Genomic DNA, 21,250 nt, shown 5'->3' with positions numbered 1-21,250 from the left:
TGTGTCACATAGTGTGTGTGTGTGTGTGTGTGTGTGTCACATAGCAAGACAAGGCCGTTACTTAAAACACATCACATAAACGTGCAGAGCGAAACCTAGAAACCTGAATACCAAGTATCATGGATGACTAGATACACACCCATGTCTGTAACATTCTCAAGCACTCTAAACTTACAAAAGACATGTAAAACGTTTCACAACAGACTAGAAATGAAAGTTATGCCATTTTGTCTGCTTCCTTATTTCAACAGTTTAAACTTTCTCTATCCAGCAAACTGGAAAACAACATCCCGCTACCAGCTTATATCCTCAAAAAACTTTTGAGAGGATGTGTCACATGTGTGTCCTGTTACACAGTTCACAGTGATTCACAATGAGAAGGTCCCAGGTGTGGCTAGATAAACGACAGCCAATGAAAGGACTCACGTGAGACTCTCCTGTTTGTCACCAGGTCTGTAGTGCTTTACAGACACAACAGGGCACACCGGACAAAGTCATCCCACTATACTATGCACCTTGTACTTGCTTAGTTGACAGTTCCTTATAAGTCCGGAAATGACCACGTGAGAAAAACAAAAAAACGTATGGCCTATCTATATAAAAAATGTATTTTACAGGGACAAATAATTGTATTTTAGCAAAAACTACTGTCGTCATGGTTACCAAAAACCACCAAGCAAGTGAGTAAAGGTGTCAAGGACAAAACTGGACGAAATTGTCTCATAAAAGTCTGTCATCATTTCCTCACTCTCTTGTACGGGACTGACAGCCTCAGTCACTATTCGCGGCATCTCTTTTCCGTTAAAAACAATGAATTGTGACTCAGGCTATCATTCTGCTTGACATAGCCATTTGTTTTCCACAGAACAAAGAAGGTCAAACTCGCTTGAAACAGATTTAAGGAGATTAAACATGACAGACTTTTGATTTCTAAGTCTCCGTATATATCATCGCGTATGTTGAGTTACCTGACCGGTTATGCCTGTAATGATGGCCACTTTCCTTTTCGTCTCGCCGGTGGCTGCCGCCGCTGCTGCTGCACACTGAGCCATTTTTTGGAGCTGGTTTCTGTTCGGAGTGTGTAGGGCAGGTCTGGATGCACTGTGCGCGATCGTTTGTCATGAACGGATGCAAACACATCCGAAACTCCAGCTGCTTGAATGACACATTCAGGAACCTGCACTCAGCAGCCAATCACAGAGCTCAGCGCCAGTGACGTGAGCACCACAGAATAAAGAGGAGAGGAATCCCGTTGGCTTGGGCTGTAAATGTGTCACAGCGCCCACTAAAGGAATCAAGATTCAGGAGGAATGAAACAAAACGCTGTTTAGGTTCTCACTTTATTATTATCTAATAATAATTTGTACAATTATATAATATGTCTACATTATATAATAAATCCTAGGCCTAAATCACTGCTGTTAAATGGCTTCAACTAGTCTAGGCTGTTTTTCTGGTGTTTGCTGGTATCTCTCAGGATTGGCGTCTATAGGCCATGCCTTGTGTATTATAGGGAATAATATTCAGAAAAAAAACAAGCCTTGTGCATTATAGGGAATAGTATTCTGAATATTTCACAGCTGGTTTGATACCATTAGCTCTAACAGTGTGAGAGTTTATTTAATTTGATTGGGTACAGTACATATAACAAATGAAAAGATGTGGTTTTAGTACTCTATATAAACACAATAAAGGAATAATCTGAAATACTAAGCCTTGTGTATTAGGGAATAATATTCTGAATATTTTAACTTGATATTCAAACAGTGTCAGAGTTTAATTAATTTATGTGGGTATAGTATATAAAACAAATGAAAAATATGGATTCAGTAAAAATAATAAAGGCATTTTTTTATTTTATTTTAAAGGCAAAAACTAATTGCTTAATTAATTTAATTAAAAAAATAATTTAAATTTATATATATATATTTTTTTTTTTTCCACTAGAAATTAAGCCTTGTGCAATGTATATTTATGTCTATCTGAGTCAGTTTGGGATCAAAATATAACAGCCACAAAGACTTTAATTGGCATAAATACAGTTTATAAAATAATTGAAAATTTAACTTTCAGTGCATATTTCAGTGCATGAGGCAAAGAGGTTCGCATTCTTGAGCTAAGGAAGCAGGGTTGTAAACAATTTTGTACAGTAAACAGGTAGATGTGTGTGTGAGATCATGAAGACTTGTATTGTGTTTTTAAGGGTAACATCGTTCTTACATGATTGATTTTGCCACAGCCGTAGATATATGTGTGTGTGTGTGTGTATTGTTCCGAGAGGAGATAGAAAGAACAAACAAGACAATCAAATGTTTGTTCAAAATATATTTTATTTTAGATAATATTTAAAGTTCCAAAGCAGGTACACCACAACAATATATATTTCAAATGATGTAGAAGTACTAATAGTACTGATTTTAGTTTATGTAGCTATTATATTTCAGCTTTCCTCAATCCAGTCATGGCATATAAAGAAACTGAAATCAAAACATAAAAATAAATAAATCTCTTATTAATGTATAATGTTTAACTTGTTATTAATGTTTTGTATTTTTCCTTAGAAGCTTATGTGTCTAAAAACACTACTTTGTTAGCCATCAGCTGGCGTACAATATATTTCACTCCATTTATATTTTGTGAAAGCATTTCAAGTAAACATCAGAAAAGGTGATCAATCTTTATATAGAGAACCACACAAAAACACACAATACATTGGTAGGTAGTGTTCTGTTTTTTTCTTTTTTCTTTTACGTTTGCCTTCATGGAAGGTGAGATGTCTACTACAAAGAGAGGGAGTGAGCAAGACCGAAAACAGCTAGTGTCCCAGTCTCAAATTTCCAGCTTAAATTTTTTTTTTTTTAAACCAAAATACAATGAAGTGTGAGATCAGCGCCATTACCTAAACATTTTGCACAATACATTTGCTCTATGAGAAACCCTCTATGACATTCTAAAAGACAGTATTGAATAAAATGCTGTAAGTGAAAGTTGTATTTGGGTCATGGTTATTTGTATCAGATAACAGTAGCTACATGCACACATACAAACTCCAAACTCTTTAGACTTCCTAAAAATCAGCAGAAATGACATAACATTCACAAATGATAGATTATTTGCAGGATTTTGACATTAAGGGTGCTAGAGTTTCAAGTGTAAAATACAGTACTGTTTCCTGTGTGAATTCTAATGCCTTCACAGACATGAGAATTAAATGTTATAAACCAGGCAGTGACATACAGAATATTACCATAAGACTCAATATATTTGTGCGTATAGAGTATGAATGATGATTTCTGTTGCACTCTTAGTTATTCACGTGCTTCCTCCAGTCATGGCATATTATAAAGTGCACAAGACCAACTCACTGTAGAATTAAACTGTATGTAGTAATTTTTCATAAGACGACGGCCACCAGACAGTTAAAACCCACCTAAACCAGGACTGGAGCACAGTGCAAGTTTGTCATAGAGCCATAAATGGTTAACATTTTACAAAATAGTGAAATATTATTGTCCCACAAGTGGAGAGCTGTACTTTTAATGTGTTGTATGCTGTTTTAACTTAAGCTTGAGGTAAGTCGGTAATAGACAATGTACAGTTTAATATTTAAATGTAATATTAAATAGATGTTGTGTAGTTGTTCAGGTACAACAGTATTGGTCCAGTGTGTTACCAAGGCATCAGGAGAGCCGAATATCTCTTCTGTAGAAAACATTAAATTAAGGATATGACAACTGAATGTTTATTGCTTTTTTAACATTTAAAGGGACAGCCCACCAAACACAAAATTAAATTCTGTCATCATTTACCCGTCCTCATGATGACTTCCTTTCTCCTAAAGAACACAAAAGAAGAGATTCTAAAGAATGTTGAAATACAAAAAAACTGGGTGGGACTGGAAAATGTTATCAGATACTGTTTTCTTCTTTTGTGTTCTGAAGTAGAAAGGCATACAGGATCAGAACGATGTGAGCGCGAGTAAACAATGACAGAATTGTAATTTTTAGGTGAACTATCCACAGATATTTCAGGTTATGCATCTTACCTGTTTATCCCTCTGGAGGAGGGCCATGAGAAGAGTGACACTTGTTTTTCTGTGAGAGAAACAGGTTCATTAGTTTTGTATATATATTATTTTATTTGCATTATTTCACTGCTGCACTCATTTAGCCATAAATTTGAAGCTGTTATTAACCTTATGGTGTAGACGGTAGTGAAGCGCTCGGTCTGAAAGCCATGGGTGTTTCAGGGACTGGGATGCACTCATTCTCCAACTGCACAAAAATAAAATCCATTAAAACACAAACACCCAGTTAATTTGTCAGAATTAAAAATACAGGAACACACAAACCTTTTGCTCTTCACAAGCAGGCGTGAGATGAAATCTTTGGCCTCCTCCGAGATGTCGGCAAACTCTGCTTCTTCAAAACTCCACTGACACGCCAGGATGTTATTTAGGGTCTCATTATCATCCTCACCCAGGAACGGAGACAAGCCACTGAGCCTACACACGCAAACACAAGTACGCTTTACAAATCTCTCTCCTTTTGGTATTATATGATTGTTCATTGATGTCTATGGACTCACAGCATGTACGTGATGACACCTAAACTCCACATATCAGTTGGGAATGAGACAAATTCATAGTTGATAACTTCAGGAGCCAGGAACTCGGGTGTGCCAAAGTTCACCCTCAACTTTTCCCTGGGTTTATATCTGAAAGGAAAATGAAGAACAAAGTGGCGTGATAAAAGCAGTAGATCCATGACACAGTGTAAACACAGAAACAAATACTAACCTTCTTGCAAGCCCAAAGTCAATTATCTTCACCTTGTTTGTTTGTCGACTGACACAGAGAATGTTTTCAGGCTGGTGACAGAGTAAACAAAGGCATTTCAAACTTCTTGTTCTTTTTTTATGCAGCTGATACAATGCATATTATTAACAAGAATGTGTTCGGTACCTTTAGGTCAAGGTGTAATATGTACATCTTGTGCATGTACTGAAGGCCTTCACTGATCTGTCTGATGAACAGCACTGTGTCCAACTCGGTCAGCTTGTAGTTCTCATCTATGATCCGGTCAAACAGCTCTCCACCATCAACACTAGGGGGTAGCGAGGGTACACAAATACAAAAAGAAACAAAGCATGAATAAGATTCAGTTAGTGAGAGTGAATGTCTGTGTGTGAAATGTGTTTTTCAAGGTTACTTACTACTCCATCACTAGAATGATTTCATGTCGAGATTCAAAGGCGGCGTAGAGCTGGATCAGATTGGCATGATTCAACTGGTTCATCACTTCAATCTCACACTTTACTACCTCCTGACAACACAAAAATCAGTGAATCGTTACAATACATTTATAATTTTAAAGCAGTGGTTCACGGACCAGTGTGAATATTAACTGAAAACGAACTAAACTAAATTAAAACTATCCAAAATGTTGAAAACAAATAACATTATAAAAATACAATATAAATATTAGAAGAATAAAAAAACTAAAAAATAAGGAAATTACTAAAACTGAAATGCAAAAAAAAATTATAAGCACATTGCTAAAACTTAAATTAAAATTAAAACTGATAATACAAAAATAAAATCAAAACATTAATCAAAACATTAAACAACACTAAAAAATATCACTGTTGTGGGTCACCAAGTGGTCCATATTTGAATTGGATGATTTAAAAAACAACAATAATGATGTCTTAAAACAGCCACAGCCATTTACCTTCTCCTTCTGACTCCTGGCTTTAATGATCTTGGCTGCTAATATCAGGCCGGAAGATTTCTCTTCACATTTGTGCACCATGCCAAAGCGTCCTCTAAAGACAAAAAAACAAAACAAATTTAAATCACAAAGTTTGGAATCTTTAAATTCCCACATTCTTTTTAATACCGCAAAGGAAATGTACTGTAATCTCCTCTTGTCTCTAGGTATTTACTTTCACTAAGGGCTAAAAATATTCAGCATGTCTTATTACTCTCTCAGTGTCTTTCCCCATCCATCCACACACACCTGTCTGTCACTTTCATGCCCTTGTGTATCATGTGTCCTGTAAGCTCTTAAAATGCTCAGCAATCTTGTGTTTAATGGGTTAATGGGTTTAAAGACACAGGTATCTTTCCTTAAAAGTGCCTTTGATGTAAACAAATCTAATATAATTTGATGCCACATTAATACTAACTCACCCTCCAAGCACTTCCTCTTTATTGATAGTGTAGTAACTTGCAATCTGGTGGGTCTTGGTTGTCACTAGACGGTGCTCAAATGGTGCAGGTGGAGGAGGGGAAGAATCTGTAGAAAAGATAGCAAATGTAATTACAAAAAGGGAAATAGATTCGCAGTTATTCTTAGACTATTTTCTTACCAATGACATATTCATCAGTTCCTGGCTCTGCATCTTTCCTCTCCTCTTCTGTCTCCTCGTCTGGTATATCTCGTCCCGCCTCTGCAGCTTCAAGTCCTGCTTCCTCTTCCTCCTTCAATTCCTTCTCCTCCTCTTCCAGCGCCTCCTCCACTCGGCTTTTTTTAAGTTCATCTTCAGTCAGATTCTCGTCAGTAACATGCCTCTTAGGGCTGAAAGTCATTTCCAGACTCTCCTCACAGCTACATGAATATATAAATTAAAAGAGAGGCAATATGAAATATATTTTATCTTAGTATCTTATTATATTTTCAAATACAATACATTATATAAATCCATCATTTTTTGAATATTGTTGTATTTTGAATTTTGAGCACCACTTCAAATCAGCATATTAGAATGATTTCTGCACATTTAGCTTTGCCATCATAGGAATACATGACATTTTAAAATATATTCAAACAGAAAAAGTTCGATTGTAATAATAGTACACACAAGATTACTGTTTTTACTGTATTTTGATCAAATAAACACAGCCTTTGTGAGAATCAGATACTCATTTTAAAAATATAAAAATGTCTTACAGTCCCAAAACGTTTTAGTAGTAGCATATTAACTGTTTCTTTTAACCAAATTCGCATCTGAATATCCAGGACATACCTTTCTGGTGTGACTGTAATGCTTTCATCTGTCTGGCCAGATGAGTTCAGCACAGCTAGCTGGCTTTCTTCAGATAACAATAAAGCCTCCTCTTCTTTTGACCTTTCATCTTCCTCCTTTTTATCCTCCTCTTTTATCTGTAATAATTCAGCAACAATTTCTTGCTCTCTTGCTTCTTCTTCCACTGCATCCTGTTGTTTGTCATCTTTTCTTTCCCTATGTTTCTCTCCTTCTTGCTCTTCTTCAATAAGATCCAGATGTGCAGCTGCGCTGACTGCTGTCTCTGCCGTGCATTGAGAAAGCTGATTGTTCTGTTGGTTGAGCTTCTGCACTTCTTCAAATCCAGCATTGACTAAGTCTTCAAAAGGAGGGGGAAAGAAATTAGCACAAAGAACAAAGAATCTTAAACATTATTAATCAGTTTATTTACAGATTTTCAATGTGACCTCTGGCTTTTAAACTCTGTTTTCTTTTCTTCCTCACCTGATGCATCCAGTGGTTTCTTTTTCTTCTGGGTTTTTAAACCTTTTTGGTACACTTTAGATTTCTCCTTCCCATCCTTTTCTCTAAACTAGAGAGAGAAAAAGAAACAACAGCACAATAGGACATTTATTAGAAAGGACAAAGGTAAACAGTAAGTATCTATCTATATGGTCACAAGTGAAGTGTCATAATAATACAAATTCTAACCAGTGTAAAAAAACAACATGATCATTTCATAACAATCCTTTAAGTAAAAACACCTGCTTTCAGTGACAAGTACACATTCAAATGCTCTGAGCTGCTAATGCGCAATGAACCTGATATTTCTGATCACACACAATCATCTGCTATGAGCTGAATGTACAGCTGTGTCTTTGAGCTGCTACTGAGAATCACTCATCATGTCATCGGTCAATCTGTTTCCTAAATGCCTCAAGCCAATGACAAGGACAATGAACCTGGCAACCCATGTTCTAGAAAAGCCCCTGGTGGAAATGCAGCACAGCTAGACACAAAAATAAGTTGGAAAATAGAGAAAGAAACATGCTATCCAACTATTTTGGATAAAGAACAAACTTCACACACCATAAAAAGCAAATGTGAAAAATTCTTGGGTAAGATAAAGAGACAAACAAAAATGTTACAAAAATGGAAATATTTTCATTGTACAGAAGTCCACCTTTGAGCAACAATAACTCATTCATTAGGTCATCTGCTTCACAGATGTTACTAACTAATGCTAATTTTGCACATAATTGTTTGTATAGTGAGAAAAAGTGTCTTTGTTAATGTATTTGGCTCATTCGTTCACTGTAGTTTGTACTTGTTCACAAATGAGTAATTTCAAACAAAGAACTGGTGCATAAAACATCTAAACTTACCCTGCCGCTGGATTTTGAGTGTGTTTTTTTCAAGAGATCTGCCAATTTTGAGTGTTTCAACACTTCGGCAACAAAATTGACAACCTGCTGAATGCCGCTGACCAGTCGCTCCAAAGCATCAAGTCGCTGATCCTGTGTTTCCTCCTTCTCTCGTACAGTTTCTATCACGACACGCACATCACACAACATCTGCTCAATAATTCGTCCACCTGCAGCTGTGCCTTGATCTTGACCGATGGTATCTAGTCTTTTCAGAGACGCTTCCTGCAGGGCGAGGAGTTTGTCCATCTTATCACTCAGATCATTGACTTGTCCTTCAATATGTACAAGAGAAGATGACGAGGAGGATTTCGGTGAAGGCTCACCAGAAATGGATGAAGATGGATGTTTGTTTGAGGTAGAAAGCGAAGCTCTTTTTGCTGTTGCTCTTCCACCGTTCAGTCGTTTCTGAGGATGAAGTGGTTTGGGGTCATAAACCCGAGCAAGAGACTTCACAAGATTAGAGCTCATGATGACACTAAAACAAGTTCAAACAAATAGAAGTTTTGCTTATTTTCTTCACGTCCTCTTGAAAATGCTTCCAAACCTACAGTTCATTTGTTCCCCTTCTCATTCCCTTGCTTTCTCTCTGTATGGTGTCTTCAGCTTCAAAACCGATGCTTTTTATAGGGGTAAGCATGCTTCTTCCTATTGGCCGGCGTGTGAGTGGTCAATGCACTGTTGCTGTTATCTTCTGGAGGAGGGGCTGTGGTGTGGTGTGCGATTAGAGTTGTGAATCCTGGAGCAGGTGTGAAGACATTGAAACCAGAGTGAGTGCAAGAAAAAGAGCCCGATGGATTCAAAGAGTGACGTATCGACAGCACCGACAGATCTTTTCAGTGTAAAGACTGTTAAACCAGTAGATTTCTCCTGATCGACTGACAATCAGCAGATAAAGGGACTGTGTTCACATGTTACTGTACAGAACTCTGACCCCTTTGTTCCAGGCTAGAGAACGCAATGAGCCACAATGAACCAAGTGCAAATGTGTGATTGAAAAAGAGCAGGTGCGCACCGCTGAGTCTATTGAAAAACGGGCACAGAATAGTTGTTGGGACATTGAAATGGCTCAGACTTCTATTTTCAACCGGGTTCCACTGTCTTGAAATTCAGCAAAGCTCCATATGAGCCTGAATTTGAACTGTATGAGAAAAATGCTTTTGACTTCTAGAGTATGTTTTAGAAGCAAAGACTATTTGTCTGTCTGATAGGAAATTTCATGTGTGTTATTTGCTGTTTTTTTTTTTTTTTTTTTGTAGTTGTGAGGTTTACAAGCAATTTCTGAGTGAAAACTCAGCTGTTTCAACGTCAATTTTTCTCTTTAATAAAAAGAAAACACGTAGATGGAAGTTTAAATGTTTGCTGTGATGTTTGTTCCCACAGTAATGAGAAAATACATAATATTATATCAAGGAATATTAAAACCAAAGATGATTTCCAAAGATCTAAAAAGTCCTAGAAATTATAACAGTTTTTGCACAGAGACACCATCCACAGCCACAGATCCAATACCATCGCCATGCTCTCAATGCACCTAGTTATCAAGGCACTATAATAGAAATCATTTTCTGTGAAAACTGACAGTGTGCCACAGAGGCTGTCAAAAAAGCCTAACTTAATATTTAACAAGGAGTATTCCTTTAAAATCATTCCAGCTCACATAACACATACAAGACCTTTTCCACACTAATCTTTCAGCCAGTCAGCAATGAACTGGCCTATAGTTGCTAACCTTTTTACAACACCTTCCTGTTTGCCATATACAGGAATCTGACCATTCTTTAAATCACATTAACACCCATAAGAAATAGGAATTTAATAAAGTATCATCTAAATTAATAGATTCACACAAGTAAAGAGAATGACAGTAAGCCGAGACAATCCACAGACAGCTGCTACAGTGTACTTTTACCATAAACAGATAGATATAGTCCTGCTAAATGCCCTTTTCACATGCTACACTGTAACCTGAGAGCTTGTAAATATTAACAAAACAACTAAGCAGAGGGACCGATAGCTAAGCGTACAAAAATCTTATTTTAGACTAGATAGTTGTGTGCCACACTTTATGTGATAGAGCACTCCATTAAAAGCATACAGGTGATTGCTTGAAGTAGTAATGGTTTGTTTTCTGATTGGCTGATGTATTAATAGCTAGCCCCTGAACATTCAGTAATCTCGAAAGGATTGGTGGCACCTTTGGTATGTGAACTTGATAATGTGAAGTGAGCTCCACCGTTCTGACAACAAGGGCTTATAAAAAGAGACTAAGTGCTCACATTCCTTTGTGTGATGGAGAGGTTTGTGTGCGTACATGCCTGACTGTGTGTTTTTGTGATTTAATTACTGGTTACAAAACCATCTAGCCTCACGTGGAGATGGAATGAAGTGTCATTTATGAACACATGATTATATTAGAATGTGTTTTGCAATAGAAATGCATTTCGTTGCATAAAACCCATGGGTTCAATCAGAGGGACTCTCATTCACCCATGACTTTTATCCACTGGAACAATTTTGCATAAATCTACAAGATCAAATCAGCATATTAGAATGATTTCTGAAGGATCATGTGACACTGAGGACTGGAGCAATGGCTACTGAAAATGTACATTTGCCGTCGCAAGAATAAATGACATTATAAGATGGATTCATATAGAAAGTAGTTCTTTTTGAATTGCAATATTTCTTGTTTTTACTGTATTTTTGCGAATATATTAAGACTTGCTGATATTTCTTATATTAACGGGGTGGTGTATGGCACTCATGTTTCCTTTCTGTCTTGGAAAGAGGCTGATATACAAACAGAAATTTAATGAGGTGGAATAGAATGGCATCGCGTGTGTTACATAATGGGGTAACATGATATGACGGCCCTGAAGAGATGATCACAGATGGGCAAAGAGCTAGGGATTATATAGGGTGTAGAATATGTGTAGAATGACAAACAGGACTCACACAGAGACATAATTCATACTTTAGCAGCTGCAGACTGATTGTATAAACTGTCTGACAGTCACAGCAGATGTCACATAACTTCAGTGCACCAGAGTACACAAACAGATCTTAAAACACATTATCATTTGATATGAGAATCACATTAGTGTTTTATCATGATTTTAGGCTTGGTAAAATAGGTTTATAGCCTCATAAACATTGTATAGAAATGAATTTACATTCATTAAACAGCAGTTACATTTATAACAAAACATGAAGTAAAATGTATGCAGTGTTATTTAAAAATATAAAATGCAACTGCTGTATCGGTAATAAAGTCAACTATATTAGCATGTGAATTATTAAATGACATACGAAGGGGTCAAATTTTTTACTGAAACTCCGTCCGTACTTTTGGTTCATCTCACACAACCTAAATTGGATTTTGCTGTCTCTAGCACTGGTAACTAACACATACATACATAAACTAAGCAGTTAAGGACGAAACTGCCTTGTTTCTAAAATACTAAACATGATATTCTGTGACTGAATGGAATCATTGTGTGAAGTTAAAAAATCATAGTGTGAGTCTTTGTCCATAATATACTATATGAAATGTGTGTGTCAACTCAGATCAGCAGACTATGTAGTGTATTCCAACCATAAATGTTGTTAACCAAAGAGTTAACCAAAGAGTTAATGGTTCCCTACTGAAAATGTATTTCAATACTATAGTTCAAATCTATTTGCTGACATATCACTTGAGAAAAATTACCATTAAACTTTATTTGGGATATCACTTTCCTAATATTAAGCCTAAAATGAGTTTTAATGTCACCATTGAAGAGGACTGCATGATCTTTGAATAATATCGGTCTTTAAATGCAAGATATTTTAAGTGTACCTAAAATATATTAGCACAATCAAATATACTTCAGTATATCTTTAGTTAGACCTCAGCAATACTTCCACACAATTAAAGTGCATTAAACACAAAATTATTTGTAGTATTTTTATGAAGCACATAAATATATAAATGTATTTGTAGTACATGAAATAAATGTATTTAAAATAAATTTCAATAGGGCAGTCAATAGCGGGAAAAATACTATGGAAGTTAATGGCTAATGTAAACTAATTGGTTACCAACATTCTGTGTTCAACAGCAGAAATACACTCATGCAGGTTTAGAACAACTTGAGGGTACTGTAAATGCTGACAGAATTTTCATTTTTGCATGAACTATCCCTTTAAACTGTGACAGTTCATGTGATATACCACAAGGGGGCAAAGATTACATACAACTGTATGCTAGAAATCTATTTTGTAGGAACCTACTAGAATCCTCAAGGGTGCATGTACAATATCAATTCATGGTTTAACAATAATAATTCAACTAAATAACAACACAATGTTTTTTCTGTCCTTGTATGACAACTATGTCCCCAGAACAACCAGTCTGAATGCGATGACAGCCCATAAAATCAGACTGCTGCTGAATACCTCTTTAACTACCTGAAGAGACTGAGTGTCAATCACCTTTTTAATGGCTCAAAATTAATCCCCTTATAAATGTGTTAGATGCATCATGCTGGCACAAGCAAGTGGAAATGTCTGCACTGGCCAGAGAATGTCCACTTGCGTGTGTGATAAAGAACAAATGTACAGGTGCAACAGTAACCGTACACCAACAATGCAATCCTTACTAGAAACTGTAAGCAGAGAACTTTAAAACCGGTGTGGATGTGCATATACGTGCACATGTATGTGTCCGCAAGAGTGTGTTTGCTGCATCTCAATATTCAGTGTGTGCATATATAGAAAGAGCATGCGCAGGAGGCTATTTCAGGGTGGGAGGTAACAAAATGCCCCCCATTCCCTGATGGATTCCATCCACCCTACATATTTATCTTATTTTCCAGTAAAATATCCCTATGTGAAGATTTACAAGTAAACATTCGCTAAATATTTACTTTTACATTTAAATATAAAAAAATGTCAAAAGCAAAATTACTTACATTTTAATGCATGTTTTTTAGTGAACATATATTCCCCATATATTATAATATAATTAACATAATGGTAACATTCCCAAGCAAGTGACCCAGTTGGAATAAGAAACCCAGTTGTTTCTTAATAAACTTAACTGAGGTTTATTTTTAAACAGCAATATGGTCAATAATTCAAAATATAGGGTGATATTATGTATGTAATACAAAAGAATATTGAATAGTAACCTTTTTTTTTCACTTTTTTAATTTTTATTTTAAGCAATTTAACCATCACCAGTATTAACAGCACGTAAACAGCTAAATAAAATAAGGCTTGGTTTTTATGTTATTTCAAAGTGCAACTCCATTTAAAGTTTTATGCTAACAAATAACATTATAAAGGTGCAAAAACCTCAATTCAAAGACATTAAAGGGATAGTTTACCCAAAAATGAAAATTTGATGTTTATCTGCTTATTCCAAGGGCATCCAAGATGTAGGTGACTTTGTTTCTTCAATAGAGCACAAACTGAGATTTTAAACACAAACCGCTGCAGTCTGTCAGTCTTATAATGGATGTGAATGGGAATCAAGGCTAAAACTATCTCTCAAATGGACTGTTGACACTCTAGAGTATCTACAATCTCTATTAGGAGTGTCAATGGTCCAATTGAGAGACAGGTGGTAGTAATGCATTTATAAATCTGCAATCCGCAGTCTAGGATTTTTTTGTTGTTGTTGTTGTTGTTGGGGGTGCTAAAGAGGGGCTTAACAGTTTGGAGGGGTTGCTAAAAAAAATGAATAAAATTGAGTGAAAGTAATGAATGTCTACAAGCTTCAGCTATCTATCTACTGTAAATAGCATAAAAATTCAGCCACCTTGTGTTTTTTTTTATATATATATACAGCAGCTTCGATAAAGGCAAATAAAAAATATTCTGTGGTATTAAACTTCTCATATGCCACTGTTATTAGTAATATTACTTTTAATTCCAAATGCCAAATATGACATTTAAAAATCAATATGATATGAATGCACATAGAAAAGAGAGAAATTAGGGATTTTTTCTTTTATCATAGTTTTATTTTATTTATTTATTTTTATTTTATTTTTTACATATTGTCAAAATTAAGAGGACTTAGCATTTCCAATTAATGTAGGCCTGTTACATTCTTATTATTATTAAGCCTATTATTATTATTATTATTATTATTATTATTATTATTATTATTATTATTATTATTATCACTGCATGAAGCACTGTGAGGATAATTAAAGTTTAGGCTATTAGCTTACTCCTCACTGAAAATGTTTTTACAAATTTTTTTTTTTAAACAGGTCTATTAATTTATGAACACTGCAGCAATCAATGACGATTAAGAGGAGCTTTATTTTGTGCACCGGTTTTCAAAAACAGCTAGTTTAACACAAAATTACTTTCTTCTAATGTTTTTCACAAGATAAATATTAAGGGGATAATTTAAGACATTTTTATCTATACCATTATCAGCATATGTTGAATTAGTTTCGTCATTTGTTGTCTCAGATAATATGCTCCACTAATGCATTAATTTTTACTTTCACTTTACTCTTGCGCACAGTTCACACGTTGCTTGCGTGTGTTGCTTGACCCCTCCCCCATAATATCAATTATTTATAGGCCACATATTAGGCACTTTAAAAGGGTTTTTGAATGTTTATTTTTCAATTTTAATGAAAGGAACACCAAGAAACAGGAACATCATAAGGAAACCCCTTGGGGGTCGCCAGTGGATCCCCATAAAGCAAGAAGAAGAAGAAGACGCATCATGCGCCTTCAGCTGAGAACGCGCTCAGGAGAGTTCAAACAGTTCGGACATTGCGTGAATCAGAGATAAAAAAAAAAACTGATACAAATATTGTTCAGTTTCAAGCATGGACCAATCCCTTTGTGTCTTTACACAGCAATGTATGAGCAGGAGGGTTTAATTTGGGTTCGTTTGAATATGTGTATTGGTTTGTTTGTTTTATTGTATGTTTTAGTTGTGATTCCTATTCACATCCATTACAAGACTGATAGACTGCAACGGTTTGTGTTAAAAATCTCAGTTTGTGTTATACTGAAGAAAAACAAAATCGCCTACATCTTGGATGCCCTGGGGGTAAGCAGATAAACATCCAGTTTTAATTTTTGGGTGAACTATCCCTTTACGACTGTGCTGCACAGTGCAATAAATTTATTTTTACTACAAATTTATATTAGTCCAAAAGGGTTACCTGGGATTGCTTTATATCAACATAGGGATAATCTTATTTTTTAATGTCTCAGTAGGAAATATATTGTTTGAGACATTTAGCAATTGAGAGGTAATAAATGCAGCTCTGGAAATCCATAATTTAATACAAATAAAGCTTATGACTTAGGTAATATAATACAATCTAGTAATATAGTCCTAAAATCAATAAAAGTGAATGCAGTTCATGCTGCTGTGCTGAATCACAGATGACACAACAGTCATCTTTTCTAAATGCATGCATTCAAATTGCTTACAGTATATTTAGCAAAACTCTGTTCATTGTAAAACAGCTTATTAAATTAAAAAGTATGAGCATGGTTAAACTATGGCTAGCTGAAGAACAAGAGATATTTAATTAAATTAATTGAAAACAAATTTTATTTATTTATAAATATATAAACCTGGTTATTGTGCATTTAAACACATTTAGTATATTAGTACTATCACTTTCCCCCCTTTCATCCATGACTGACAAGTATTTGTAGTGTTTTGTGTAACCCAAATGAATGAGAATTTTCATACATGCAAATCAAATACACAAATCTTAAGCTTAGGCCTAAAAGATGGCAGACATCCCTCAATATGTATACAGTATGGTCACATGGTGACACCTAACAAGTCTGCAGTCTTTCATAGTGCAGAGCTGTCAATATGAACCTCCCTCCCTCTTCACCTCCTCAGACATCTCTAAATCAGACACGAAGACAAGAAGACTTGAGTTAAGCCAGAATTTTCACATTAGCACATGCTGTTCTAAACCAAGGGACAGATTATTTCAGGAGTAACACTATATTTTCTGTGCTTTTCCTAACACGTCAACACTTATCTTTACTTCATAAATTTTTTTATGGCAAACATTAAAGTAAATTAGATTTTTTTGTGGGTTGAGAGTGAACTACTCTAAAAGAGCAGATCAGAGTGGCTACACTCTACACTTCAGAGTTCCATTTTTTCATGCATTTAAGGCACAAATCCCATACTCGCTTGTTTTTCTTTAAATATATAATCAAAAAAAAAATTATCTATCTAGCTTTAAACATCAAATGTCTATAATGGGGATTTTTATTATGTAATATTTACATTCTAAATGTAAAAATTTATCTGTATCCCATATTTTCCATGCAAAGAAAAAAAGAAAAAAGAATCTTATTATTGCTTGATTGTCCTCTCTACAAAAAAAGTTCCTCAATGTGCACCCAAAAGTCATTATTTAGTCACCCTCATATTGTTCCAAACCAATATGAGTTTCTTCTGTTAAACACAAAAGAAGATAATTTGAAGAAATTTGGTTACCAAACAGCTGGTATTAACGTCTATACAATTTTTTATCCATAATATCCAAGTCAGTGATTACATTCAACAGTTTGGTTGCAGACATTCTTCAGAATTTGTTTGTGTGTGTGTGTGTGTCTGTGTACATATATATGTGTGTTCAACAGAAGAACGAATCTCATAGGTAACTTGAGGGTAAATAAATGACAATTTTCATTTTTGTGTTAACTAGGGGAGAGTAATATTCTTGTTGACATGATTAGCCAGTAGACATTTGTCAAATTTAGTTATTTGGAGTACTGCGTCTATCACATTTCACATTCACGTGACCTTGCTGTACTATGTAGTCACGAAAACACATATCGTCTGTATGCGTTTTAAGCATTGCAAATGACTTTAAGCTGTTGAAGTACAATCAGCAGTGAAAGAGAACTCATTTCGCTATATACGCACGCTGTCTGAGAGACTGTTTCTGAGTGCTGTCAGAGAAGTGTGTGCAAGGAAAGACACGTATAACTCATAACTATTTTTGCCACTTTATAGGCAAACAGAACAGGAAATAGGAACAGGAAAATAAACACTCTTGTATCTATCAATGTATCACACTCTTGTATGCACAGTATGTATTGCAAGCATCCTCGTAAACACAGTAATTTAGGCTTTAAGTGTAAGCAAACAGCTGAGAAAGAAAAAGTGTAACAGTATATTGGATCTGGGCAGCTCTTAAAGTGACAGCAGTATAATATTCCTGCTGTCTGTCATTCACATTAATCAAACCACAAAAGAGAAAAAAACTCTCACTAAATTTAAATTAATTCACTTTTCTTACTTTAATACGAATACAAATATATATATATAAATATAACCATTAGGCCACGACTTCCCATAGAAACAGTGAAGAATATGCAGTGTTTGTATACAGTACATTTGATTACTTTATGCAATGTATGTAGCATTTCTTTTTTTTCTTTTTTTGTTCTTATGTGTTTTTGTTCTATTGCTTGTAATAACTTTCTTATTTAATCACTGAATAATTACTTGTCTTCAAGTGGGTTTGGGGGGTGGGGTATTAATCTTTGTGATATTGACTCTGGTGACAAGATTTATGAAATTTCTATGGTATCAGAAACGTAGATACCATAGACATTATTTAAAGCAAAACAACTATATATCATTACCTTGAAATAAAATTACTCATATTGTAATATGAGATTTTGTTCATATCACTTACCCCTAGGGTGAAATGTGCCTTAAAAAATTGTGATATCTAAGAAATTAACTCATTTCGACCTGACCCTTTTGGGGGAAGTCATGGCCTAATGGTTGGGACAATGGGAAGTCAAGTAAATGATATCACCCCCCTTTATTAATGTATTAATATTAAAATAAAGCAATCAGCTAGCAGCACTTCATGACTACCAATAATGAGTCAGTTATAATTACCTCATGCACTATACAAGCAACACTAATATTTGTGGTTGAGACACGTGTTGTTCTGAATGCCACTTAGGTGGGATGTCAGATCACTGAAATGACAATGGTGTCGAAACTAACATGAGAGAAGGAAGACAGTGAATCATAGTACACCTTCACTCTTTTTACATGTGTAGTCTAGACGTTTCTATGAAGATGTTGCATTTCACTCTATTAGACTATTAGATATTAGCAGTGCAGTTTAATCATTTCATTTTCAAAATATTGCTATTATAATTGTGACAATTTAGCAATATATTCATTGATTTATTAAGCATAAGTATATAAAAAAGTGCTCTTAGTTAAAGATCTTTCTGTGATATTACTATGTTGCATGATTAGTTCTGTTAGGCCTTTGTCACGTCACATCACTTCTTCTATGATAAGTCTTATTTACTTTATATGGGGAAAAAAACACTTTATTTTGATAGTCCACTTTAGACATTCTACTAACAGTAAGTAACTTTGCAACTAGCAGTCATTAGAGTATTAGTAGAGTGTCTGCTTAATATCTTCTAACACTTTACTTTGATGAGTCCACAACACACAACACATTGACTATGAGCAACTTTTCACTGTCAATGTATTCGACTATGCCTAAACCTACTGTAATCTAACAGTTTAATCTGAGAGCTAGCAGACTTAGTTGACATGTAGTTACAAAGTTACTTATAGTTAGTAGAATGTATAAAGTGAATTATCAAAATGAAGTGTGACCAGACCTATAAACCACACTGAGTAAATATTAGGTGCCCTTGGATTCTATATATCACCTTAAATCACCTGTGAATTTGAATCACTATTATCAAAACTGTCTGCTTTGTGAAAAAGTGCAAAGACAACTCATTTCAAATCAAAACAAAATGTACAATTCTATATATCCAACAGGAATCTCTGAAGTGGACAAAATCCTAAATATCATAATTATATTTAGCTTTTAAATTAGTTTCTTCTGTGCATCAATGGGTAGCCATGCATCAGATAAACCCACAGTCTAAAAAACTGATTTTCTTTCTAAAACTCAATTAACTACATTAATTAATTTTTATTCATAAGAACATTATGCAATATTGCTACATGATATAATGGTTAGCTCATTAGTTGGAAATTTAGTTAATTCAGTTTTACATCTTCAGTTCTATATTTTCTTTAAAGACCTCATAATTACCATCATGAACCACTTTAGGGGCTCTATATCATACATTTACAGCTATTTGATTTAATTTTACCATGGATTATTCAAAGCTAATAAAACATGCTCCATGTAATATAAGACGTTGCTTAGCATTCAAATCACGACTACATGTAAATACAGTCATGTGGATTAGCACAAAATGAAATTTGGAGGAAAAATATTGTACCTGAATGTCAATAGATGCACTTTCTGGTGAACTGTCTCTTTTCCTCTTGTATGTAAATAAATTCCAAAATCGTCTCCATAGGATTGATGCAACCAAACACACACTTCCCACAATCCATAGGTCCTTATCCTGCAAGAAGTTCTCCATGTCACCTACATTCACACCCACCAAGTCTTCACACAACTGCAGCCTATTCTTTTTAACGATCCTTTTCTTTGTCTTAGCAGTTTGTCTGCTTCTCTATCTCTTTCTGTAAATGCCGGTCTGGTTGTTGACATGAGCCGTGCAGGCGAGCTACAGAATACGAAAGGTGGGCAGTCACAGCAAAGGAGAGACGTGGGTAACGGGGATAGAATGCTCCCCCTCTTCCATATAAGGAGCAAAACATCTGTCAGTCAGTGAGACAAGAGGTGGACAGGTGGAACCCTGGCTCCACGGCAAACGGAGGGCAGTTAGCAGAACTTGATGTATCCTTTAACGTTAGACACAGCACTTAAAGTTCTCACTCACACTCTCTCTTACACACACACACACACACACACACAATGGGGTGAATGGCACATGGTCTGTATAATCTATCACATCCATACGCAAGCAGCATACTCAGCATATCTAAGGTACACTGATACTCTAGAACATTTTTAAGAGAAATGGCAACTTGTCACAGATTCTCCGCATGTGTGACTACTATAATCAGACTAGAGATATGTGCACGTGCACGATGACATTCAAACACACAGTCACAGCTATTCAAAACACCAAGGCTGTGTAATCACACTCACAAAGCGATAAGAGATATGTTGGGGGTTAAACTGTAACAGTAGTGATTGATTTAAATAGACTACAGTTCTTGAGTTACTTCTTTCTGACTTTGCTTTTCACCCTATAGGTCATATGGCACAAAGTCACAATACACAGTAATATAAAACAACAAGAATTTGTATATTGAACATTTGTAATATTAATAAATAAATAAAAATTGGTGTGACTGTGTGTGTGAATTTTTTTTATATATATGCGCCTATATATACATATGGATATATATACTACATATAGCCTAATGCAAGGAGCATAATAGAATATGCAGGATATATTAATTTAAATATAACTATTCACAATGAAACATTATTAAAACTGTATATTAAAAGGTAAAAGGCCCAACCAAGACAAAATAAATTAATATTTTGTAATAAATAAATACATAAAATCTTGTTATTATAAAATCCATGATCTGTCCAGTGACCAACAGGTTTCCCTCAACTACAAGCAGGTAGATGGTAAGTTTAAAGGTGTGTTTAAAGAGTTATTCCCACTAGAAATTATTATTATCATTTTTTTTAATGCTAACCACATTAGTTTCACATCACTAATATGAAATGTCACAGTTGTAGTTATATGGCCTATTGAGTCCAAGTAGGCAAGCAATGCGGTAAAATATTACATGAACTGGCGCCCCCTTCTGGACAGTCAGTAAACACAACATATACAGTGCCACTGCACGTTTACGA

At 35.1% G+C, this 21,250-nt stretch overlaps 2 protein-coding genes across 4 annotated transcripts in view; both read right to left on the bottom strand.

Moving 5' to 3' along the window:
• LOC127984075 (GDP-mannose 4,6 dehydratase) overlaps positions 1-1,203 on the bottom strand; it is a 64,884-nt gene extending 63,681 nt beyond the window's left edge. Inside the window, exon 1 of one of the 2 annotated variants that reach the window (XM_052586547.1) lies at positions 969-1,203. In XM_052586547.1, coding sequence (XP_052442507.1) covers positions 969-1,052 — 84 coding nt within the window. In that variant the 5' untranslated portion in view covers positions 1,053-1,203. The remainder of the gene's footprint in view (positions 1-968) is intronic. The other variant, XM_052586546.1, reaches the window with a different exon arrangement.
• A 1,109-nt stretch (positions 1,204-2,312) lies between these two features.
• Positions 2,313-20,065, bottom strand: mylk4b (myosin light chain kinase family, member 4b). Of its 2 annotated transcripts, none has more exons than XM_052586545.1 (14): positions 19,743-20,065; positions 7,513-7,600; positions 7,030-7,387; positions 6,373-6,611; positions 6,194-6,299; positions 5,733-5,826; positions 5,215-5,324; positions 4,964-5,105; positions 4,799-4,869; positions 4,588-4,716; positions 4,352-4,504; positions 4,196-4,274; positions 4,046-4,094; positions 2,313-3,702 (listed from the first exon to the last, which is right to left on the bottom strand). In XM_052586545.1, the coding sequence occupies exons 1-13, from the start codon at positions 19,887-19,889 to the stop codon at positions 4,050-4,052; spliced, it is 1,761 nt and encodes a 586-aa protein (XP_052442505.1). In that variant the 5' UTR covers positions 19,890-20,065; the 3' UTR covers positions 2,313-3,702; positions 4,046-4,049. The 2 variants fall into 2 exon arrangements, with proteins under 2 accessions (XP_052442505.1, XP_052442504.1); XM_052586544.1 differs by lacking the exon at positions 19,743-20,065 and adding an exon at positions 8,394-9,030.
• Between the last annotated feature and the right edge of the window lie 1,185 nt (positions 20,066-21,250).

The sequence above is a fragment of the Carassius gibelio genome, chromosome B20 (genome assembly GCF_023724105.1).
Source record: "Carassius gibelio isolate Cgi1373 ecotype wild population from Czech Republic chromosome B20, carGib1.2-hapl.c, whole genome shotgun sequence".
In the NCBI taxonomy this organism is placed as follows: domain Eukaryota; kingdom Metazoa; phylum Chordata; class Actinopteri; order Cypriniformes; family Cyprinidae; genus Carassius; species Carassius gibelio.
Note: the sequence above shows the minus strand (reverse complement) of the source record. Positions and strands in the feature narration are given on the sequence as shown.